At 46.9% G+C, this 25,275-nt stretch overlaps 1 protein-coding gene, 1 long non-coding RNA gene and 1 pseudogene across 2 annotated transcripts in view; 2 read left to right on the forward strand and 1 right to left on the reverse strand.

Annotated features, from left to right (window-relative positions):
- LOC121233863 overlaps positions 1-13,334 on the forward strand; it is a 20,487-nt pseudogene extending 7,153 nt beyond the window's left edge.
- TMEM86A (transmembrane protein 86A) overlaps positions 2,344-25,275 on the reverse strand; it is a 29,816-nt gene continuing 6,884 nt past the window's right edge. Inside the window, exons 2-3 of the mRNA XM_030038856.2 lie at positions 13,330-13,594; positions 2,344-9,321 (exon numbers count right to left, since the gene is read on the reverse strand). Coding sequence (XP_029894716.1) covers positions 8,894-9,321; positions 13,330-13,594 — 693 coding nt within the window. The 3' untranslated portion in view covers positions 2,344-8,893. The remainder of the gene's footprint in view (positions 9,322-13,329; positions 13,595-25,275) is intronic.
- On the forward strand, positions 14,204-17,446 carry LOC121233855. Its single transcript, XR_005934138.1, has 3 exons — positions 14,204-15,301; positions 15,788-15,978; positions 16,570-17,446. It is a non-coding gene; the product is annotated as an uncharacterized LOC121233855 (long non-coding RNA).

Raw genomic sequence — 25,275 nt, forward strand, 5'->3', positions numbered from 1 at the left:
AGCCACCCCTGTAGCCCCCCTGCTACCAAAACCTTGCCATGCAAACCCAATACATGTATGTTCTTCTCTCTTCTTTAAGGAAGGACACTTGCATTCTTCTGCTTAGCCATGTCTTCAGTTTTAGCCTTTTTCTTAATATTTGCAAAAACAAATAGAGCATTGCTCCACCTCTGTGACACAGAGCAGCATCTTTCCTGCTGTTGTAGCTCAGAAGGGGTGAATATCATTTTCCTTAGGCTGGGAGGTGGCAGGTTGCAGAGAACACAAAGCCTGTTAGACCCAAAGTGAATTACTCGGAACAGTGAAGGGGAACTGAACAAGGGGAAATAAGAATGAAAATGAGAACTCCCTAAATTTGAACAGTTCACTTCCTATGAAAATTGTGACCAGACAACTTTTTCCTTTATACAGTGGAAAGCTTTATAAAGCTTTTTAGCCAGAACTTTGTGAGACTTGTACTCAAACCATAGGGTTTGTTGCAGTAATTATGGCACTTACTCCTTTTTGTTTGTTTGTTCCTTAAGAAAAAGATGATAAAAGCCTCCTGGATGCAGTGACAGGAAGTTCGCAGAAGTCAAAACACAAGATGTAATGAGTGGAACTAGCTCTGCCTGGTCCAGCATGCAGAACAGCATTGCTGTGGCTGTGTAGTTTGTCTTACTTTGTGTGGCTCAAAATGCAACTGCCCTTGGCTTCTGTAATGGTCAGTTAAACCAGGTGCTAGAATGGGGCTTCTGCTCAGCAGGGACGCTTCTGATGTTTCCATCTTCCTTCCCTCTAAGTGGTTTCGGACAGCAGCGTGCATGTTAAAGGTGATGTTTCTAATACCATCTGCTAATGTATCTTAATGATAATAAAAGGAGCCAAAGATTGCAGTTCTCTCTTCTATGTATCAGTTTGCTTCTGTACTGGTCAATGAGAATCCTGCTTCTGAGTTCAAAAGGAGACTTGGATTCTGTCTCCATGTCCCCAGTTAGCCCAGCAGGACCTCCGTGATGATCTAGGCTTCATTATGTCAGATTGTATATAAACATAGAGTCAGCCATAAATCTGAACTACTTAAATCCTTGCAATACCAAGAAAGTAAATACAGTCTGCAGCTTTGCAAATGAGGGAGTCACTTTGTGAAAGAGCTGGCCATAGAAGGTAAGATCCAGAAGGGTCCAGGAACTTCACTGCTGGTGGCCAAGACTAGATAAGGAATTACAGAATATCTTGAACCATTGAAGGATCAACAGATTGACAGATAGATAAATATGCATACATATACATTCGTGCTGGTTCTTTTAATTTAGAGTGAATTCTTCCAGGAGCCAGTTGTGGAATAAAAGCATAGCAGTGGCCAGCCACAGACACACACTCAGTCTAAGAATATTTTGCCACCTTTGTTCCATCTGGAGCTAGGAAGGAGGTGTGAGGAAACAGGATGCTCCTCCCAGCAGGCCACTAAGTTTTTGAAAGGAATTGTAAAAGACCAAATTAAAGAAAGAGGAAAGAAGCACCCGCTTTTGCCTGCCATTAACTCCTTCAGGCTGCTTTGAAAAGAATTTGGTAGTATTTCTGCCTGGTACTGATTCATTCTCACATCGGGAACCACTCCACTTCAGAAGGGGAGTATGAAGGAGTCTCTGTTAAGCCTGTGAGCAGATCCATTTAATGGACTGGGAGCAGTTACACACTCTGTGTTTCTATGCTATAAATCCTTGAAACCTGTTCCACTGGTGACAGATGGCCTGGTTCAGGATTAATGAAACCAAATATCCGTGCCACTGCATCAAACAACAGAAGAAACTGGCATCAGATCCCCAACCAGAGAAAAATGTCCATACTAACCTGACTTTTTCTTCCTGGAAATTTTGCTGGGGCAGGGGGAAGAGAGACTTGGCCATTTGTCTGGGATTTCTGGGCAGCAAGCAGCCTTCCCAGAGCAATCCTTTGCAGCAAGCTGCCTTCTCCCGGGAAGTGTGGACAAATGGCCATTGTATGTGGGACTGGCTGTAGCACCAAGGGGCGAGCATGCTTCAGGGCTTTGCATCCCAGGGCACCCAGAATGTGTTGTAACACAAGCCAGGTGCCATCGTTGTGGTGATGCCTGGTTGCTTTGTGTTGGATGTGCTCTGTGGGCTTCACGGGGCTGTGTTCCAGGGCTCCCCAGACAGGAATACTGTAGCCGGCTGTGACAGTGTCAGTCAGCTTCAGTGAGGCGCTGGGTAGCTCCAGAGCAGAGCCACATGATTGATGGGCAGAACAGTGGCACATAACTGCCTGCCACAGAGGTTCAGTTGGCTACATACTCCATGCTGAAACTGTCACAGAAACAGAAAATGGGCAAGGAGACATCTGCACAGTAAAAATACCCAGTAAATTAATATATTTAATTGCTGTTATACACAGAAGAAATGAGAAAAAAAAATACATTCCAAACAAAGAATTAAAATAGTAAAATCAGCATAAAAATATGTTAAGAAAACATCCCAGATCAAGTGGCTGTACTGCATGTGGTGACCTTTACAATCACAGTAAAGGAAGTAAGTGCTAGAGACTTTCAGACAAGGCAAAATGCTTGACTCCCTGGGGGAGAGCAGCTGCTTCAGTTACATCTTTCAGTGCACTCTGCCTGGAATGCGTGGGAGAGGGGCTGGAGCGAGAGGCTCGCATGGGTACAAGACATAGCTATTAGTGTTCAGGACAGACCAGCCAGTCTGCAGTCTCAGCCAAGCAGAACTACTGCTTACCCATTGGCATTTGCTTTTTCCTTCCTTCTTTATTGTTTTTGTTTTGTTTGTTTTCTAGTTTTTGGAGTTTTATATAACAAAGCATCAGGTTCTGCTGGCCTGACCCTGCCAGCACCGTAGGCTTGGAGCAAGCGCCCCCAGGTGAATTAGGAGCAAGGCTTGGTCCAGCAGGAGCCTGCACAAGCAAGGTCTAGATACATGTGTTTGTACTGATTCAGCACCGTTGCCCAACGGGCTGGCTTTGGTTTCTTGCTTTTTATCTGTCAGGAAAAACTTTCTTTTATTTCCTGATGCTCTGTCTTTTGACTGATCCAAACTGGCCCACTCCTGCTCCCACTGCAGTCTCGGTGCCTCAGCCCCTGCATCCCTCTTATATGAGACTGGCCTTATTGTGCTTCAGCCTCACTGTTGAGCCATCACACCACTCCAGTAGCTCATCCTACAGCAGCATAGTGTCACCACAGAAACAATACAAGCCACAGAAGTTTTGGCATTCCTGCCAACTGGCCACCTTTTTTCATTTGTAGTCTAGCTAGAGTTGTATATTTTTATTCTTTACAATAAGAGCAAAAATAAAATAACATTAAGAAAATCTCCAAACTAAGAAAACTAAAACCCATCAAACATTTTAAAGAAACCATAAAAATTTGCATTGTGATTGCTTCTGAGTTCATATTAAGATAAGATTTTACTGCAGCTGCTTCAAAATGATGGTCCATTTCACATGTACACAGCTCACGTTCCTTGGTGTGTAATTCCTCACCTTCATTTGTGTTTGTACAGCAGCTAGTGCTACCAGAACTAAGTAGTTTCTAGCTGTGGTCCAGATTTGAAATCAGTGAACAGTGGCATTTTCATACTGGTTGAGAACATGGTGATGGTTTAGAGCTGTATTTCTAGATCAACTTTCGTTCTGGGCCCTAGGACTGGTGGTACAAGCACTTCCTTTGCTATAGAACCTGCTATTTCTTTGACTCAGGTGAAAAGGAAGTAATTCAAGAAGGATGTGCCGACCTTATTGATTCCATCAAGGCCTTCCCTCTCTGCTGATTTTTAAAGCCAGTAAAACTTACAATCACAGAAATTAAACATCCCTTTGCAAGTTGTCCCATGAAACATAGCTGACCTTCTGCAGAATGAAGGTTGAACAGAATGACTTCATTTTCTGTTCCAGTCTTTTCAACAGCCATACCAGACTGTGAGAGCACTGTGCTTTGGCTGGATTAGATTTATTCTAGCTCACAGTCAGGGATAAGACCAGACTGCAAAATTTGGATGCAAGGTTCGTGTCTAAGAATTTGGTTGAGGCTTTTAGAAGAACTAAAAACCATTTGCAAAACTGAAATAAGAGTTCAGACTTTTAAGCTAAACCCTCCTCAGAGTTCAAGCGCAGCTGAGCCCATCCTGTTAACCAGTATGAATAAATATTTCACATTTGCTTTCCATCTGATGCAAATTGAAAAGGCAGTCACACATTCCACGCTTTAAGAGAAGTCCTGCAGATCCCCAAAAGCATTTTTAACACTAAGGTAGGATAATACTTGGGCCTTATATAGCACTTTACATCTTCAAAGCGCTGTATGAGCATTAATCCTCACAGCATCCTTGTGAGGTAGGTAAGTGCTAATATCCCCATTTTAGAAATGGGGTGAGGGCCTAGTCCCCTGCTTCTGTAACTTGGCAGAGCACTGGCCCTTATACACTTGTACTATTTTACACCAGATGAGGACCTGGCCCCAGAAAATTTAAGTGACTTACCCAAGGCCACAAAAGGAGCAAGCATGGATAAAAGGCAGGAGAAGTACCCAGGAGGACTTCTGTCATGAGAAGTCAGCAACTGCCTATCCTCTTCCAAGAACACAGTTATGATGCCTCTGCTTAAAAGAGCCCCTGTCAGTATCCAGAAATCAAGCAAAGAGAAGGAGGCACCTGCCACTGAGCTTTACAGTTGCTGTTTGCTTTGATCTGCTTTGTCCAGAACAGCTCCCAAAATTACAATGATAGCAAGCTGAAAACATACAGGTGTTAGTGTCAAACTACAGGACTGGAAAACTTTGAAGAGCCACTAAAAGTTCTGCAGTTTGTCCTGGGAATTTTATACACTTGTGTAAAAATATGTCAATTGCCTCCACTGATTACAATATGAAACCTTCAGCAATCTACTTAAAAGCCATGTTACAGTAATTCTTAAACCAATCAGTCTCACAGTTGCCTCAGTATGGAGGAGTAAGCAGCCATGTATTAAGCACAAATACAATTTTCTTGGTAGAGTAGGAGTAAAGCTGTTAAAATCCTCTGGCTTTGTTCTTCTCAATCCTCCATTTCTACACCAGCTTCACCCTGCTGACATCAGTGTGACTGGCACAGCCCAGAAGGATTACTAGCATTTAAAGACCAGTTGCAATTAGCATTGCTTCTTTGACTTCACTGGGAATTCTGTGTGAGGAGGGTCTATCTACAGAAAGAGATACAAGGCTGAAATAAATGTGCTACGTCTTTTATATGTCCAAAGAAGGAGCCAAAGAATCTCCAAGAGGGTGGTAACTACAGAAGGGAAAGAGAGCAAAAGTAATTGGACCATGTGTGTAACCTCAAGTGACCATAGATGGGAATCACAGAGGGGTGTTTGAATACAGCAATGTGAAAAGAAAGCCTCTGTACTTAGCAAGCAAAGGAGCTGATACTGCTGGGGCCAGGCACACTACACTGCTGGGGAGCTTCATTCCCTCTGTAATGTCCCTGGGCCAAAGACTGGGTGCTTCTCAAAGACTGTACCCCTGAAAAGGAGAAGAATGGATCAAACCTTGCAGTTTTACAGTGCAGAGACAACAGGAAGGTCCACAAAGGCAGTGCCACAGACAGTCACGTCATTCCCACTTCTTGTATGCTCCCTTTCAAAGTGAAGATTGCCCTCACTGGGGTTGAGGGAACAGTTTTAATCCCAAGAAAAGGTATTTAACAGACTGTCAGCAACTGCTTAGTGTTTCTCAGGGTTTATGAAACCCAGAATTGTGTCAAATCAGTGTCCACAGCAGCTGGTCTCTTCCCAGCAGGAAAGAGCCTCCAGGAAAATGGTCTCATTCAAGTAATATGGATTAAAAGGAGGAATGCAGAGCGGGAGAGAGATTTTGAAGATTGAGAGCCTTCACTGGCGAACCTCCAAGCCAGCCAGGACTGTCCCTGACTTTGTATGCTGAGGGCTCTGCCTCGTGTTCCTGGGAAGGCTGAAGCCATTGCAGCACTGGTACGGAGCCAGTGTGGCTGGCCAGGATGCGTCCCAGCCAGCCCGCTCCAGGCGAGGGGACAGCGAGGGAACAACAGCCCACTTGGGCTGCACATGTTTCTGCTGTCCCAGCTAGAGCCACCAAGAGACCTCTGCCACCAGAAACTGTACCTCTGATGGCCAATGGAGAGGACAGGGCAAGCCTCCTAATAACACTCCAAAGATCCTTTTCTGCAAGTATCCAGTGGCTGATGGTGGAGCAGGATAACAAAGCAAGCCAAGATGAAAAAGCACACAGAAAAGCAACTTGGCCATTTTCAGGAAATTGAAGACCACTCATTTCTAGAGGGGAAGAAAGAAATAATCAAAATTCTAACTTTTAAATAAAGCTTACTTTATCACACATGCATTTTCCTCAAAGCAAAGGGAAGCTGAGGGTGCAGGGAGCTCCTCTGAAGAACTGCCAACTAAGGACTGAGTGCGCTGGACTGACCCATGACAAGAAGCTGTAAATCAGACTGAAGTGTGCTTTTGCTCACGTGCTGGGGGGGGCGGGGCGCGGTTCATCCCAAATGCTTAGATTTCCTCTTAGCTGGGTCAATCTGTTGTAGGAAGAGATTTGCAAACAGCCAAGCTGAGTAACAGCAGGTGACATCTGCAGAGAGCTACACTGCAGGGTTCAAGCTGCGGCCAGGAGATAAGCAATGCTGATGAATGAAGATGTTTTATGGCTCTAAATCCCCTTAGCAATTTACTCCAGGCAGGCCCCGGTGTGCCAGTGAATGAATACTGACAATATCACACAACAGCATTAAAGGGAAAAGATTACACGGGGCTGTGCTATTTACAATGCTTTCCCTCTCAATAATGCAGCTGACCTTTCTGATCTCTGTCTGAAAAGCAGCAGATGACTCCACGGGGTCAGGATGGTTAACCTAGATTTTTGTAATACTGGCTGCATTTGCACTAACGCAGAAGTCATGGGGAGGCAATGCCTATTCCCCAGCCAGTCCCACCACGCGAGGCTGGGGAGGAGCAGGAGACCCACTTAGCACCTCTCAACACCAAGGGAAAAGCTAGCAGGGTTGGTAGGGTTTCCTCAGCTGCCCCCTGACCCTGCCGCACTCCTCGCAAAGAGGAATTCCTGCTCTGCCGACTGTGCCAGGGACTCGGTGCCAGGCTTTCGCCTGGAATGGTCTGGGCACGCTAGGTATGGAGACTGTGGTGACTTTCAGCCCACGAGGGCTGCCCCTCCGGCTCCCTCTGCCCATGTTAGCGGGTGCACGGGGTTGTTGGGGCGTGCATGGATTCGAGTCGCGCGGTCTGCTCTGGTTGTCCCTGTTTGGCTGCAGGCTTGAAGAGGTGCGGGAACCCTCAGTTAGCTTCCTTTGCACACCTGAGTACACTCGTGTCTTAAAACAAGCCATTGGGGGAGCATCTCAGCCCATGGGAGCGACCCTAGGACGGACAGAAGGAGAAAGCACATTCAAGATAGTTTCAAACAGAAACAGAGCTTGCTGTTAGTTAGCCCAAATAAGAGGAAAAAATACACGTATGATCAGAAATGAACTTGGATTAAAAATCAGGGCAACCTCTTCCTATATCTTTTTAAAAGAGTCAGAGAAGTAATCTTGCTTCAGCAGATGGGCAGACAAACCAACGAAAGAATTTGGATCAGAATTAAACAGGCTTTCCCAGCCCTGATGCCACATTCTGACTCCATCTATGTGAGTTCGAGAAGGAAGCGGCAGGCACTTTGAACACACAGGACAGTGTTTTTCAGGAAGCTCTGCTGAAAAGGGGCTTTCCAAAAACAAGTGGTGCAAAGTTGATTGTTTACCACCAGCTGGCAAAACACAACAACAATCTACATCTAAAATCAGGGCCTTGACCACAGGAAATGCTCACACGAAGATCTGAGAGAGATACTGCAAGCAGCAGTACTGTAAAGCTTAATGAGTATATGGAATATTCTTTGTTAGGATACTGGGAAAGAAAGGCATAAAGGTTAGGTTTCTGTCTGCCGTACTAAGGACAATTAGGGCATACATTAGTAAGACACATGCTCAAAGTCCTGCTGTAAAAATCAAAGTTCTTCATGTGCCCATTACATCCTAACTGTCACTGGAGACACCGTGTAACTGTGCACGCATGGCAGGGGAGAACGCACCGGCCTGGCTACCTAGATGTCCTTGAAATCCCACCAAACTCCTAGTTCTGCCACACACGGCAATGCTGACTTTCACCTACAGACCTGCCCTGGAGCAGTGATTGGCCACGATCAAAGCACGCAGCACTGCATGGCAGCGCACCTCTCGCTCTGTGCTCTCTGCTTGGTGTTTTGCTTTCGTTCTGGTTCTGCTGGGGGCTGCCCCACATGCTGCCATTTACTGCAAAGCTCAGCCCTCATCTGGATATGCTGTTTTTACTCTACCTCCAGGCTTCCTTTCAGCAGAGGCAATAGCTCCAGTTTGCATACTGAGTTTGTAATGCATAAAAAGAGACAAATGTCGGTTAAATTCATTTTTACCTATGACTTTAGCAGAGATCTGTGCCTGTCTGCCTACTATTGAAAGCAAGTCTTCTAGCACAGTGCATGGCCAAACCTCCTTTCCATCAGCCCTCCTCTTCCCAGACATTCAGCATCAGTTTTGAGACTAACAAGTAAAATGCAGTAGTACAACACTTCCAAGGAGGAAAAGTTGAATGAGTAGCTACTGCAGGGACAGTCTAAGCTTTCTGATGTGGACTCCACACTGAAGTAAGCTGTATTCAGAGAAAGCCATTGAAAAAAAAAGCCCCAAAGGTAATGCTTCAAAGAAGCAAAATCAACATCACCAATGTGCTTAGAGAAATGGAGATCTCTCTCAGGGGTGAATGCAGCTACAGCACCTGAGATATAACCCACGTTGTTCACAGACTATTGGCACTCCACCTAGCTCCTCTTTCTGAAGTCCTCTTCATCTCTGCTCTCCACAGCTGACAGTGCAATAAGCATTTGGGCTGCATAGTAAGTAGCCATGATGATGAAGCGCGAGTAGGGCACAGGAAAGCAGAACTTGTTAAGTGCAATGGTCAGATCCGACACCATGAACAGCATCGCGCCGATGCAGGCCGAGAGCTTGGTCCATGTCCAGAGGTCGTTGCACAGTTGCATGCCGGCGACCGCTCGCCAGCCCATGAAGCCAATCAAGGCAATGTAGACAGCTACCAGGTAGGTGAATGGGCCTGAGAGGTAGGAGTACAGGAAGGCATAACAGGAACTGGAAACAAGGCCCATCAACAAGCCGGCTTTGAGGTCCAAAGGCTTCATGCCGAAGGCTGAAGAGTACAGGATGTGTGTGATGGCAAACATCAGCAGACCTGGAAAGAGGCATTGACATAGCAAATGTGACCTTTCATCAGTGACTGGCAGTTGGTAGCGAAGAAAACATGTGGCTATATTGGGTTTTAAATATACTGCAACAGGCACAGGCTTAGATGTCCTCGCAGTGTTACAACCCTTAACGCTCTCAGTGGGAACCATACTGACCACCTGGGACCATTTTAATGTAAAAATCTGTGCACAGGAGATCAGCCTTATCACCAAGCTCTCGCCTTAAGAAAAAGCCCCAGCGCATCTACAACGGCAGCCAAGTACAACTCTGTTGTGATGCAAGCCTTTTTGCTGAGAGGCCAGGTGAACTAAGCTGCTGCAGAAGGAACAAAACTTGTTTTTCAGGTGGTTCCTCCCCTGCTTTGGATGGAAGAGTGGGGGCAAGGCAGACCAAAGATCATCCCCTCTAACTATCCAAAGTGTTTTGCCCAAAGGTGATGTGTGGAACAGGAAAGCTGGAATCAGAGCAGTGTAGGAACAAAATGTGAGAAAAGATCCCAATCCCTCCGAACCCAGACACAAAGCCTGACCATATTTAGCCACAAACCCAAAGGCACTCGGACTAACTCTGGCTTCTACTCCATCTCTGCCCACAGCTAGCAGAACCTAAGCTGGAAAGAAGCAGCTGGCATATTTCATGAACTGCACCAATGTGATCTGCCAACAATTTCATGGCTATTTACAAGATTCAGATGAACCTTAGCTGGAATCAATCAGTGAAAATAAAATGCCGGCTTCCCTTTGAAGTGCAACACCCCTGAGAAATGCCAGATGTGGGTGTTAGAAGGTACTGCCCATATGTTATTAACTTGCCACTAATCCACTTGACAAAAAATGTCACAATGTGTTGGTACAGCTGATGACTACTAGCTGTCATGTCAACTGTAGATAATGGGCCCCAAACTGAGTCCAGCTCCTCTGGTTCCCAGACCAACACATGGTGCAGCTGCAGGCTGTCCCACTTTATCCTGGGTTGTCAGAGTAGCTGAAGTTTTCATGCAGCTCTAAAGCATGAAATGGAGAAAAGGATCTAGGAAGCTGAGTCCTCCAGCAGGACACTTGTCTGCATTTAAAGCATGATGCTGTGGTGTAAAGGGCAGTCACTAAAACCTGCTGCTGGCAGACATTTCTTCATCCTAATACTCTTGTGTTGAGGCAGCTCTAAGAAGGGTAAGTGCCTTTGGGGAGGACGAGATCAGACATCCACTGACAGATGAGCCGTGGTGGGATGAGAGGGGAACCTGCAGGAGGGAGGGGGCTGGTAGGGATCTGGTCCGCAAGGTGAGGCTAGAGAAAATGGACAGCATGAAGGGGAAAGAAGTGCAAAGGAGGGCAACGAGAAGTTGATGTTTCACAGAGCTATTATACATCATGGGCACAGCACTGAGGAAACGGAGGAGGGATTTAGGACAAGAGCTGTTTATAGTGTTTTAGTGCCGGAAAGGTTAGAGCCCTGGGGGTGGTAAGGAGAAGGTTACTTCGCCCTAGCAGTGAGAAGTGGTTTTTCCTTCAACGGCATTATATGGAGAGTTCTGGGATGGGCAACTAAAGAATGTGTTGCCCTTCATGCAGGCAGCTGTCAACGAGGAGGAGGAGGAGGAGGAGGAGGAGGAGGAGCAGAAGAAGGAGGAGGAGAGGTCAGGATGTGGCAGCCAAGCAGAAGCCCAGAAAGGCAGGAGGAGTTTTGTGATATGTGGTGAAGCTGGTCACAAACAAGGGAGTCAGCTCCCAGGTTTGCTCATTCAACACCCACAAATCAAGCCAGGAACTGGGGAGACCTGTGACAGCTGCACAGGGAGGGGGTTGCATTTCTCTTGCATTTCTAAGCTTTTCGCTTGGCCCTCCCAACCACATCAGGCAGACCAGCCCTTCTCCTCTCTGTCCACTTCCTTCCCCCTCCCTGCCTCTGGAGTTTCCCCCTCAAGCTGGCAATAAGTCCTTTTTGTTAGTCCCTGTCTTCTTCACAGAATGCACAAATTGTTTCTAAGTGCCTGCTATCAAAGGAGGTGGATGTTAACACTGTAAAGTATCTTCTACATGCAGTAAGACACCAGTTGGAAAATAGCGTGTTATTAGTGGACTGAAACAGCAAAAACGAAAAAAAGTCAAGCGTGCCAGGAGTAGGTTCCCAGGCTCTCACTTCCCTATAAAGTAATGAACAAATGTCCTTTTATAAACTCATTGTCTCAAAAGCTATTCAAATCAGTCCAATTCCCAACCCTTTTTTCAGCCTGAAAGCCATAGAAATTGAACAGAAAGTATATTTTTATCTAATATTTCCTCTTATTCCCCTGAAATTTCAAATTCCCACAAACAATGATGTCAAAAGTTTGAATATTGTCAGTTGTCAACAACAGCAGCCTGCTGAGTTTTAAATAGGAGAAAATATGTTTTGCAGGAGAGGTGAAGGATGAAGTGGGGTGGTGCACTTTATCTGCTAACAGCTGAAAGGCAAATGTTAACACTTCACTGTGGAAGATGGTAGCTCAGATGAGCACAGACTGAAGCAGGCAGGAGATGGCCAGGATGAAGGCTGAGATTTTCCAAATGCTCCAAGAGAGCTTTTCTTCTCCTTAAGAAGAAAAGTGTGTCTAAATCCACAAAGCAGCACTTCTCAGTTGTGACACTAGGGTCGAAAATCCAACTTATTTGCAGATTAAAACACATTAACCAGATACTGAATCGCTGTGACTGGTTGACCTTCCTCTAGCACTAAACTGGAGAGGGGACTCAGAGATATCCCAGCTACATGAGAAAGGAGAAGCTTAGCACAGTTCAAGTACAAAAATGGTCATGGTGAGAATCAGGCCTTGAATGTTTTCCAAGCCACAGCTCAAGGAGCAACTCCAGGAGGCAAAACAGAAGCACAAGCAGTTGGGCTGAGGCGACCTGTGCTGAGCCGGGTACCCCTGCTAGGACAAGGCCCATTGGTGGGAATGCCAACACTCAGCACAGAGGGGATGGCACCCCAAGAGAAGGCTGGATGGAGCTCCTCAGCAACATGGCCAAGGTTCAGCCAGATAGATCCAATCCCCAGGGCTTAATCTAAACCCTACCAAAATCTGTAAAAATTTTTACATGAACTTTTAATGAGATTGACATAAGCCCTTGGGAAGCAGGATTAAAAACAGATTCAGAGCATTTGGCCTTTCATATCTGGCATTTCACACACTTCCCTCTCATAAAGAAAGAGCTTGTGGGAATCTCAGAATAAAACTAAATACTGACCTCCTGAGAGGGGGTTAAAAATAAGCCTTTGACTTTCAGAGCTGACAATAGCACAAGTCAGCAAAGTTCCCTCGTCTCATCACATTTTCTAGTGGGACAGTCACAGGCCATTGTGGTAGGGTTTGCCCTTGATTCCCCATCATTTACATGCCTTGCAAAACAGACAAGTCTTGTACAACAGGCTACATGATTCATACTGATGAGACTGCAGGTAGGACAAGATTTCTGATGCTTTGATTTCTAGCATCCACTTAAACACTTCCCCCAGGCTATAAGCTTGTCTGTCAAAACATAAGGGTCCTCTCCACCTGTTCTCCTCTCACTGAGGACCTTTGCACCATGTGTCCTATTTCTGATCCTTGTACAGAAGGGCTGACAGATCTCCCTGCAGAGAGATAGGAGGTAGATACTTCCCATAGCTTCATGGGAACTGTCAAGTGCCATGAGCATTTCCTTCTCTTCCCCAGGGATTCTGCCCATGCCACCTTCCCAGCACCAGCCAGCTGAGATGCTGCGAGCACGTGCCAGGAAACCAAACCTGCCCCAATTACCTCTCTGACCTCAAGAGAAGCTCAAGACAAAGACTCATCCATGGTGTGACTCCTCTAACCACAATGGATTTTAGTCAAGGGATGAGTACTTCCCACTGCCTGGGGCTTAAGCCGGGGTGGGAATAAAGAAAACACTTGGCCCAGCAACTCATTACTAAATAAAGAGGGTAACTGCTGGACACTGCGGCATCCCTTTAGGACTGACACCGCACTCACCATGAATGAAGTAGCCCTGCTCCTGCCAGATGAGAAAGGCATCTCCCACTGCCGAGAATATGAGTCCTGCTAGGATGCGGCTGGCACTCCGGTGTGACACTAAGAAGTTAATTCCATGAGCCAGAAGGAAAACCCACAGGCAGAAGATGGGCAGACATTTGATGAGGGCACTGAACCAGGAGGGGCTGGAAGTTGGCAGCCAGAGGACAAAATAGACACAAGTCGCTTTAAAGAAGGGCACCAGTTTGGGGCCTTCACTCTTCACCTAGAAGAAACAAACATTAAAAAAAGAGAAATTAATAGGATCATCAGAAGCATCAGTGGAATAAACTGCATAACAGAACTGTCTCCTTCCTTTTGAAAGCTGCTCTTTCATGTATACTGTCAGCTAGCAGCACTTCTACCCTGAGAAAGGCTGGTTGAACTTGACCATGATCCTCAGCCTAGACCTTTGTGACCCTCTCTGCTGGAAACGCTTCTTGGCTGGCAGGGTGGGGTTTGGGTGGTGGAGATGGAGGAAGTTTTAGATACTTTTTCTCTTTATTTGTTCTACTGAAAACATTTAGGCCATCAGTCAAACTTCTCTGGTGATCCTGCCACCTATCTTGTGTTTAGACTAACCCCTTTTATACACCTCCTTTCCTGTAGCTGTGAAAACACAGCACTCCCCCAGCAGCAAACAAGCCAATACAAATGCAAATCTTCCCTCCGGTTTTCGTGAATCCTCTTGCTTAGCCAGTTGCAGATCACCCTGAGGATACAACCTCTGTTCTAACCCATTGCCTCTCCTGCCCTGTAGCCTCATGCCTGGAGCTTGCTGTTGGCATCACCACGTGACTTCAAAACCCATCACATCAATCTCCCAGGTGGGGATGTCACTTCCTCAGCTGACTAATATCAACATCAATCACATGTTGCTTTGTTCTAGCATTACACTAATAATATACTAACCATATTGCAGGAAATGTTTTTACTCAGGGCTCTACTGTGTAAATCCAGACACAAAAATGCAGCGTGAGCACTAGGCTACTCATAACAAAGCCACAGCAGAGGCAGGGCACAGAGCTACAGACTCCACAAGCTGGGTCTGCTCTCAACATACACTTAGCTGAGACCACTCTGGACAGTGATAAGGTACATACTGTGTTCACCTGTCCTCCCATGATACTTCTGCATTTTAGTGCAGGTGGAGAAAACCCCGCATGAGAAACAAAGCTATGATTTTATTTTCTCCTGGAATACAGCAGAGGGCCAAAACAAGGAGCAAAGGAAGAGACTATGATTGCCTCACGTGCCTGCCTGAGCTATGTCCTCGGGTCTTTTAGGAGGCCTGTTTCCTCCTGCAGCTAAGGGATTGCAACCTCCAGAGCTCCCCTGCAAGCAGGGGTTCACTCTCAATCTTCTCAAGCAAGATTTAGCTGCTTAGTATCACGACTTCCCACTACTTGTGGCCAAAGCGCACAGAGGCCTCATGCACTGGAGGGGAACACGGGGGAAAATTTAGAGGTGTTGGAGCTGGGTTCACACTGCGAAGTCCATCAAAATCTGAACATCCATGTGTGACATTCTGGGGTTGCTTATGTCACGCAAGGAGCCCGTGCTCCAAAAACCTGCAAAAGAAACATTGGTCTTTTTTTTCCAAATCGCTTGGCCCTATTTCTGCTTCCTGCATCATGAGACATTACCATGACACAAAACCAGCATCCGTCTTCCTTTGATGCAATGTGCCTTGGTGCAGATACCTAGAATGGCTGAAGATGGCACAGCAAGTATCTCCATGCTTATGGTGCTCAGTTAATAAAGCCTAAACTCATAAAAATTCAGAAGCTTTTACAGACACAAGCAAAGGGAATGCAATCTCTGAAGCAGCAAGACCATAAATAAAGGGCATCCCAAGAAGACAGTACTTTCAAAATTGTTCTCGCATTGGACGGAAATTTCCCCAGCATATCAGCAGTTTCTTAGCAGTAAGGTATTTCATTATTCCTGTATACATTATTCATAGGCTCTTGCCAACACAATTTTTAAACACTCCATTAAACAAGCAGGCTACACGATTCACTCACAAAAGGACATCAGCAAGCCGTTAACTTTCTTGTATTACATGGGGAGCCCATCGTGAGTCCTCTACTTAGGTTGTCTAAATTAATCACCATTTATCACTTCTTGTCTACATTCCTTGGGAGAATTCTGGCAGCAAATAACAAATGAACTTGAAATAAAAGTCATAAAAGCCCATGTAGTCTCACAGCACTAGGGGTGCCTGGGAACTATCAAGTATTGTAGGGGGAAGAGTAGAGCCAAGCTTCCCCCTCCTTCAGATCTAGCACCTTGCCCTTCTGAAGTGACACATCAGGCCCAGACTATCCAAAGCCAGTGCCTGGCTCCAGCTCTGCCTCCTCCCCTTCTGACTCTTTTTGTATTAAAAATGTAGTTGATCACATTCATCCTCTCACAGTTGCAGGCAACAGATGACAGCACTTCTGGCAGGGTTTCCTCCTCTCCCCCACCAGTTGTGGAGGATCCTCACCACACCGTAACGAGCCCAAGATCTTCAGCACAAAAAACTAACAACCTCCAGAGCTACAAAGTGCGAAAGCATTTTCAGCATCAACAGTTCTCCAGGTCTCTGTAACAGTCTCAGCTAAGGTAGGTAGTTTTGTACCTCTGAAGACAAAAGTTTATGCTGAAAGATGTATGTCAAGTTCAGCCTTGCTTGCAATACATCACAGAGGCACTGTTAGAAGCATACAGGAGAGTATTTGGGTTAATAAACACAGGAAGTTTTATTTAATACCTCATATTAAAAGAAAAACACCTGCTAGGAGCAGTTACCATTACAATCACAGCTTGCCCTCCCCTGTGTGCGTGCATGATGAGACAGGTTTTAATTACACTTGTCATTTTCCCCAGGAACCTTGCCTTACTAAATGTAAGATATGCACTTGTGCAGAAATATTATGTTTGCTTGGTAACCTTAAAATTACCATTTCTTACTATCGGAATGTGAATTTTCCAAGCCCAGCCAGCATTATTTTAAAATAATGGTTTGTAGTATTTCTATCCTAATAACAATTAAGGAATTTTTCAGGCATAAGGGCTCAGATTCCATTCTCTGTTACTGACCCATAACCCTGGAATTTACTTACGGACTCCTTGTATAAGAATAACCTCGTATATCTAGAAGGGCTACAGGCTTCTCATCATTAACACTTTATTCCTTCATGCTTTTTCTACAAGTATACTCCAGATGAGTTCTTTCCAAACATGCCCTTGCCCATCACTGAACGCTGCAGCTCAGCAGAGCCCCTGAGCTGGCTCCGATCAAAATGAGTGCCTCATGAGGGACAGCACCGGCTGAGACAGGTACCTGTGCAGCTGAGGGCTGGGCAGCACATCCTGCTGGGATGGTGGGACACTGGAAATACTTGGGAGAAGTCTCACCAGACTCGGAGGGTGAGGCTGGGGAGTTTCCTTCTGTTTGGACGTGTGGCTGAGGCTTGGGAAGAGGTGATGGGGTAACTTGCCACCTGGAGGACAAGTCAAGGCTGGTATTGGGAAACTGTGTACCAACATGAGCGGAGGCTGTGGCTCGAGGAAAGCCAAGCACGTAATCCATGACTGGACTTGCCTGCACCTCAGGGAAGGGAACATTATTTCCTGGCTGCATGGATAAATTGCATCAAACCACCCATCTCCTTTGCACCTGTGTCTCAGAGATGGAGTGTGAGATGGGGCCATGCCGTGGTGTTGGAAAATGAAGCACTTGAAGCAGGTGACAAGGTCCTTTTTGCTAATGTATGTGATTTTCATGGCTTTAAGCTGCATTTTGCCATTTTGTTACAAATTCTATTTTTCTTCCCACTTCTTCCACTGCTAATTTACTCTGTGCTGAAATGCAGTACAGAAAACATCTTGAATACAATGACAAGGCAGTATTTCCAATTTTTTAATTTCTAAACTGAGCATAATTTAAGGCATTTTCTCAACTGCTATGACTACTAAGGTACTTAGAGTCTTTAAAAATTAGTTTAAATTGCTGTAAAGCCACTGTCTCTGTATTTGTGGAACTGCAGTGAAAGTACCATTTATTAAATTACCTGTATCCAACCAAATCCAATTAAACCCTCCAAGACTTTTGCACACTAGGAGAAAGTTGTGCCCTGGCTCTCACAAAGAGATTTTGGACCAGATGATCTCCAGAGGCCCCTTTCAACCTCAACCATTCTGTGATTCTCTGATCTTCAAACAGAACGTGGTATTGGCCCATGCAGCTCTCTGGAGGCTCAGGGCTTGGATATCCACCTCCCTGCTAGGGATTCAAAGTTCTACAGTATCTCTTCTTGTTTTGTCTGTTCTCATTCTGTTCCAGTTTGAAATATTGCTCGTTTCCTTGTTACTGTTGTTCAACTGTGACAGATGACCTATCACACAAGTATTCCAACCATGCTGTGATTTGGTATTGGTGTCGGACATCTTGAGAGGTTAGGCTAGCCAATGAAGAAACAGTTACAGAAGAAGTGGCAGACCTAAAGAAGTAACCCTGGGTAATAAGGACGGACAAAAAGTTCCCAACGTGCAAAATACATACAAGACGTAGCATCAAAGATGACCAAAAGCTTCACACAACAGCTCCTAAGCTATATCTGCAAATCAGTTACAGGTGACTCACCGAGAGCCCAGGGGTCCCTGTGGAATGATCTCTTCTTGCACCTCCCTGCTGTGCAGCACTGGGAGATGCTCATGATTCACATCCATATAAACCAATAGTCACTACGGGGTATGACCTGGGGAACATCTATGCTGCTCCTCAGCACCCCAGACAGGCTGTGCTGACTGCTGCAGGCACATAACCAAACTAAAAAATTTACAGCTAGCTCCTCTGCCCCAGGATAAGCTGCATCCACAGAGGCACAGCTACATTGTAAGCCAGTGCCCTGATTTTCTTTAACATTTTGGAGTCACTTGTCTGTAAGTACATCGCAATTGGGATGAAGAAAATCCAGCTGTCACAGGGAGGGAGACATCTTGAACCTGAGGTATAGAAGAACATCAGAAGCTTGTCGCTTTGAAATGCTAAAGTTGGGCAAAGTTCACTGATCCTAAGCCTCGCACTGGTCCCAGGAAAAAACATGGAGTATCAAATAATGCTTTTCTCTCCACAAGTCCCCTAAATCAGCCTGCACAGAAAATGAGTATACAGCCTCTTCCAGACACCAGCTGTGTGCCAACCTGCTGTGGGGATATGGCTTATGCCCACTGAGCTGTAAAATGCTGCTTTCCAGGAAAAGTGTTTTAAAAATAATACCCCAGCTATTCCACTGAGCAACACTTGAGCACGACTGTGCACACAGGCCAAAAAAAGCCGGGCCGTTGTCCTCCACCCATCCCTCCCAGCAGCCTTGGCTGGCCAAGTACCATTTTGTGTATCCATGGCTGAGCTGTTTCTCCTGGCTTTTGGCATCCTGCATAGTGGATCCTGCCTTGGTTCTGCCCTGCTGTGACAACAGCTCTTGCCCCCAGTCGTGTGCCGATAAATATTTATGTGGCTTTGTTGCCATGTGTTATGCTGCCACTGCAAGCCCATGGCTCGTGTTTCTCATTCCCCAGAATATGTGGCTCTTTGCAAGGCACTGGCAATTTTCTGTGCAGTCTGAGACACAGAAGGAAAGCTGCTTCAGCCTGGGGATGGACCACAATTAGGACAAAGTATATGTATGTGCAAGAGGCTCTCATCTACAGAGCAACGGGGAACCAACACAATTCCCTATCAGGCTGACCCTACAGAAGACTCATCTTTGTGCTTAACCAAAATGGGTAGGTCATAAGGTAAAGCCCGCGTGTGGACAGATCCTAGCCAGAGGCAGCTGATATTCCCCAGATTTCAATGACACATCAGCTTTTGCTTAAAACGAGGAGGAACGCAGTAGTGCTCGGGAATTCCTGGCCGTGAACCCGCATGAGCTGACTGCAAAGCCACCATCCTCCTGGGCTTGCTTGCACATTCCCACCTTTGCTCAGATGGTGCAACATCAAGCCTTCTGAATTGTGTACACACTGAAACTGATATAAAAGAGGGAATTTTTAGGCAGGGGGGCACACGTGTGTGTAATAGGGAGGATTCAGCTGTTCAGTACCCAGATTCACCATTTACATCTTCCGTATCCCAGGTGGATGCAGAGGCCTTCGCAACGACCAGACCTGGTGTGGGCCCTCGCCTGGCCATAGAGCAAAGACCCCAGCAGCCACTCGGGATGCTCAGCTCTGCACCCCTCCTAGGTGGCTTGCAGAGGTGAGAGATGAGGAGACGGATGAGATGTAAAGGGGCCATCCAGCCAGCGCTTTTCACTCCACAGGGTTGCTGAAATATTAGGGCTGGCTGGGACAGCCCTAACCAGTACACTGTAGTGAGCGTAGGTGAGTGCAAAGCGCTTCACCTCCAATCCTGCTCTCCTGCAGGAGCAAACATGCTCCTGGGGAAGAACCAATTGCCTCTTGTGAAAAAGGCACTAGCTCGTACATGTTCCAACTTGTTCCTGAATAAAATTCTGAAAAAAGTGCTTGTTTATGGATGGTGGTGAAGTTATTGAACCAGCCAATCAACCTGCCTGAAATACTGTGTTGGTGAAACATATCTGTGCAATTGATAAGAGGGTTTATGTTTGTGTTGGACGCGCCATGGGCCAGGCATCCAAGGCAGATGGCTCCTGAACAGGCTCCATATGCTGCAGGAAATTCAGAGTGATAGATAAACCCTCTTCCCCTCAAGTGGAGACAAGATCGTAGAGGCTCCATCTAAAATGGACTTGTAAAATAGCTAATAAATCACCCAGAAGATGGTACATGATTTACCTTTGGGAGAATGTGTGTGCTGATAACCCTCTGCCTCCCTCATGCTTCTGCCATGCAATGAGTTTTGCCAGGCCTTGCGGTGCTTTATTGCAGCTACTGGCACTCCCCAGCACAACTCAGGGCCTCCATTTCTCCGACAAGGGTAATGCAGTGAAACTCGTCTCATGTTTGGCTGTCCAGCCAGACCTGTTCACAAGTGGCCAAAAAATCATGGTTTTGTCTGACGGGAGAGCCTCCATTGATCAGCACAAGCCAGAATAACAGGGCTCAGCCTGAATGCTTCCCACCTGCAAAAGGACCATCCTCCCAGCTCAGCCAGCTGTGGCTGGAGCCGTGGGTCCAAGGCAGCTATTCCACCCCCAGAGTCTGTTCAACTCCTCCTCCAAAATAGGGCTAGGTTTTGGCTTCTCCCATCCCTCCCTCTACCCCAGCAGCCTGGGTACTCTCTTCCTCCCCCCAGTAAAGCAAAGTAAGGTCCAGCCACACTTCCCAGCTTTGCTCCGCGACAGACTGACACAGAGTTGAGAGCTAGAAATACCTGACTTCTTTTTAAGACAAAGCTATGGCTATTTGCCAGAAAAATACAATTAAAAATTTGGCACGGGCCCTCACAGTCCTTGGGTGGTGAACTCAGATATATTGCTGCACAAGTTCTTGGCATCAGAAAAATCGCCCTTTGGTGGAGGCGCGGGGAGCAAGCAGTGGGTGAGGATTAATCAAACTGGCATCTAACAAGGGCCCCTGTGCAGGGCCTGGCTGCTCCACACACAGCTGCACTCAGAAACGAGAACTGCACCAAAAGATTCATTTCCAAGCCAAAATCCTGCCCGACTTGCAGTCACATCAACATTCAACTTACTTAATCTCCAGATTAAACGGGGGGGGCGGGGGTGAAAACCTATCGGCATCGAGGTTAAAATCTTCCAGATGAGCATCTTCCCCCGCAGATGCAGAAAGAAGAGAAGAAATTTGGAGTGGCAGACTCCCCGCAGCCACCTGGCAGCAGGGCGACGTCTGCCTGCAGCACCAGCCTCTCCCGGGGGAAACCACCGCTCGAGTCCCCGCGGCGCGGCAGCACGCCCGGGCACGGCGGGGGCACGGCGTGGCCACCCAGCTGAGCAGCGGCAGGGAGGCGTCGAGAACGGGACGTTTTGTACCGAGCCAGCTGGGGAGCACGTGAGCGAGGCTCATCGCGTCACAGCAGTGCCAGCGATGCGAGATTGCAGCCGCGGCTGTTGCAAAGGTCTCTTTCCTGATGTTTGCTCTCCGAGTGCGATTTCTCCACCACAGGCTGCTGTCCGTCTCTAGCCATAGACACTGCTCAAGAGAAGTTTGTGCTACCCAATGCTTTATGTTAGCCGTGCTGTGACCTACCACTAAAACCCCCTATCGTCTGTTGTATGGGAGTAAATTTCTGAAGGGGATTTTCTAGGATAGGTTTTAGGAGAAAACTGCGCTGAACACACGACGTATGAAGAATATTTAAATAAATGGCTCGAGAAGGTAAAAGAGATAGGCATTAGACAAGCTTTGCGGCCTTCTCCAGAGGACAGCAAAATAGCTACAACCACGAATCCTTGTGCAGTAGTCAGGGAGGGAGACGAGCAGTAACAAAGGTGGCAGGCAGCCTTCCCTTCTGCCCCTTCCCAAGTTAAGGCAGGAGTAGCCAAACTGCCACTCACATAGAAACAGCAAAGCCCGTGTTACCAAAGCTGCAATACGAATACAACGGCAGTCCTGTCTTGTTCTTCAGTTTTTTCATGAAGAAATTAAAAAACACTGGGTGCTGAGAGTCACACTGACCGTGCTCACAGAGCTGCTGACAAGGCCAGTTTGGCTCAGCAGCCACTGTGACCTGGGAGCTCTTGGACATTGCAGCTCTCTGCTGCTATACCCACGAGTTAAAAAAATGCATCTGCAAACACCTGGGACATAAAATAGTGGGGGGGAAAGCCACAAATAGGAAACTGGACTCTTGCCTTCAACAGAGTCCTGCAGGAGGCCTTAGAAATGTGAGCCTAAAGTAGAAGCAGGTAGTTCTGGAGCCATGGAAATAATCCCCACCGCATCAGGGCGCTGCCTGTGCCACGTGTTGCATCAGAAGCCCACTCCTGCTCCTTGCCTTTTTAACCGCGACATTGCCCAAAGCTATCTTGAGACACTGGACCATGGTGTTCCCTCCACCAATTAAGGAAGTTACAGCATCCATAAAGTTATCTCCTGTACTGAATAGAAGAAATTGGGTTTGCTCAGCTAACTGTGGTCAACAAGCTGTGCAACAGCATCTCCGGGACCTACCTCCACGATGCAGGACCTATTGTTATCAGCAAGGAGCCCTGATACCAGGCAACGTGACATACTGCTACAGCAGCCAATACTTTAGAAAGTCACTTGGGTATCTGCCCTTGGCTTTCTAGGACCTCAGGGAAGCCTTCGAGATGGCAAAGCCTTTCTTTAGCAGATGTTAACTCATAAAAATCAAATGACAGAGAAACACATTTCACCCTGAACTGAAGACTCTGCTTGGATATAGATTGTTTTGCTAGGGCTTGTTTTGTTTGGGTTGGGTTTGGCTTTTTCCATTACCAAGCATCATCTGTCCTGTCTACCGGACTGGCACAAGACCACAAGCAGGGCTACTTTAAAAACCTTTTTTTAACCTGCGGTAGTAATGATTGACTCTATACCTGTAGCGATCCTATAGCTGTCAGCAGTTTTGGAGATTGCCTTCCGAGTGCGGTCGGCAATGTACCATTGCCAATGACCAACAATGTTAAATCAGTCAAGAATTCAAATGTCTCTGCAGGGCCGAAGGAGCTGTCACAGATGAAAGCTTTCAGGGTAGTCTGTTGGCTCTCAGAAATAAAAGCAAAAAAATAGCATTTGCCTGCCAGCATCTTATCTCAGAGCAAAGATTGCTTTTCCCTCCTGGGATTCCAGATCTTCCCTTTTGTGTAGCAGAAAGCAAGCCTCTCCGAACATTTCCGCTGCCGTAACACTCGCAAAAGAACCCCTTGCGGCTGTTGAAAAACCTGAACCACAATGGGTCTGTCTTTTCATTTTGCTCATCAGAGCTGCAGTGCTGCCAACACAAGGGCACGCACCCTTCCTCGGTGAGCCACATCAGGTGGGGCTGCGTCCCGTCCCAGAGGATGCTGTGAAGCCACAGGAAACTTCAGGAGCCAGCCAGCCAGCACCCTGAAATTTGCAGTCGGTGGCTGTCCCAGGCAATTCCTCTCAGGATGCGAAGGGGCAGTTATTTGGCTTGTCACACTAAAATCCAGATAAAAAATTTCTGCTGCTTATGGAAAAGTCTCCGCAACTCATCCTGGGGATGGTTTCCAGGCTACAAGCACACATTCTCAGGAGACTTGTCATTATTTATATCACACTCTTCTGTGAAAGAGAATGCAGATTTCTGTTACCCAGGAAAAAGTAGTGTTAGGTTTTATGTTGCTCTAAGCATTACCTTGGAGGGGCTGGATAAGCCCAATGTGTTGGCCGTGGGGCACAGGGCCACGGCAGAAAGCGGCACCCCTTGCAAGGCCCTTTGCTGCAGACAAGTGCCACATACTGACATCTGCCCCACAAGCTGTGTGGCAAGACTGGGGCCTCTCTCCAGGCTCTCCGAGATGGGTGCAGACCCAAAATAAAACGCGCCAGGGATAACTGTCAGTTCTTTCCTTGTCAGCACCAAGGGCAGGCTGAGCCTCCAGGTAATAGCAGTGAGGGGTCTGCACACAGAGTGTTTTTTCCCCAGGGCTGAAATCCACCTTTTGCCTTCGCTTTCCCATCTCCAGTGTTATTTGCACCCCACAACCCACCGTGACATTTATGTACTTGTTGGAGGACCCCAGCCACCCCGTTGTTTGGCTGCAGCAGGGGGTATGCGTGGAAGAATGGGCGCTCAGAGGAAACAGGGCACTTGGCAAAGCTCTACCCTGCCACATGCTGCTTTGCCGGTAGGGATTGGTATGTGGGAGAGAAGGGAGGCCCTTCCATCCAGAAGCAAACTTCTTCAGCAGAGATGACCCCATTTTACCTACAATCTATGGGGAATAACGCAGGTCTAAATGAAGGGCGTTGCAGGCACTGGTGCTGTCACAGCCCTTTATGGTAACAGCCCTTTACGGTAACAGCCCTTTACGGTAACAGCTTAAGGGCCATTAGTGTAGCAGAGAAGGCAGGTGGCACATGGCAGGCTGTACCAGCCCTACCAGCCATTCCCAAAGATGTGCCAAGGGTGAAACCGCCTCTGGCACCCAAAAGGCACTTTTGCAGCTCACCTTTCTGGCTCACACAACAGGTTCGTGCACACCTGGCAGGTGAGGTCTTTGCAAAAGCAACGGGCAGGCAGAACTCAGAGAGGAGGGGAGGGTGGCTGGCAGTGGCTGGGAAAGCCAGCAGCTCTATGCGAGAGACTTCTGCTGTACGAGTACTTGCAAGAGGCTGCAATAAGATCTGCAAAATCTGGCAAAAGCAAGCAGGGCTGTGCTGGGAAACCCAGGAGGGACAGCTCAGCTTGTCTTGTGCCTAATGGAAAGCTGAATGAAAAGCTCTACCTGTGTATCATGTCCTGCAGGCTGAAAGCTTGTGACACAGTGATGTTAAAGAAAATTAGAAGGGAAAATAGCAACATACCTCAATGAAGATGTGTATTTAGAGAGGTGCCACTCTGGTACCTTATAAAAAAGCAGCAGCTCTCCTCATGTTATCATGGGACCAATATGATTTAAGAGGCAGGGGGATGTAAGGTCAAAGTATGACAGTGGAGTTGCAGATTTTATTTCCAATATCTATTCTTGTGCCAAGATGTTGTGACCTGGGCAAGTCAGTATCAGACACAAATGACATGAAGATAAATTAGACTTTCCCAGTCAATCTCAACAGATGTGGAGTGGGCAGGTGCAAACACTAACCTGCGCAAACACTAACCCATGCACTCCCAGGATTCACACTAATATATCAAGGTTTCACTTGCAAAACCCCTGCTGTAATCGGGCTGTATATACAAACACAGACCACGCTCACAAACAAGCGTGTAGCTGCTTGCCAGTGTTATGCCCTTTATATTGAGGGTGCAAGTCCACAGAC

Source organism: Aquila chrysaetos, chromosome 16 (assembly GCF_900496995.4).
Source record: "Aquila chrysaetos chrysaetos chromosome 16, bAquChr1.4, whole genome shotgun sequence".
In the NCBI taxonomy this organism is placed as follows: Eukaryota; Metazoa; Chordata; class Aves; order Accipitriformes; family Accipitridae; genus Aquila; species Aquila chrysaetos.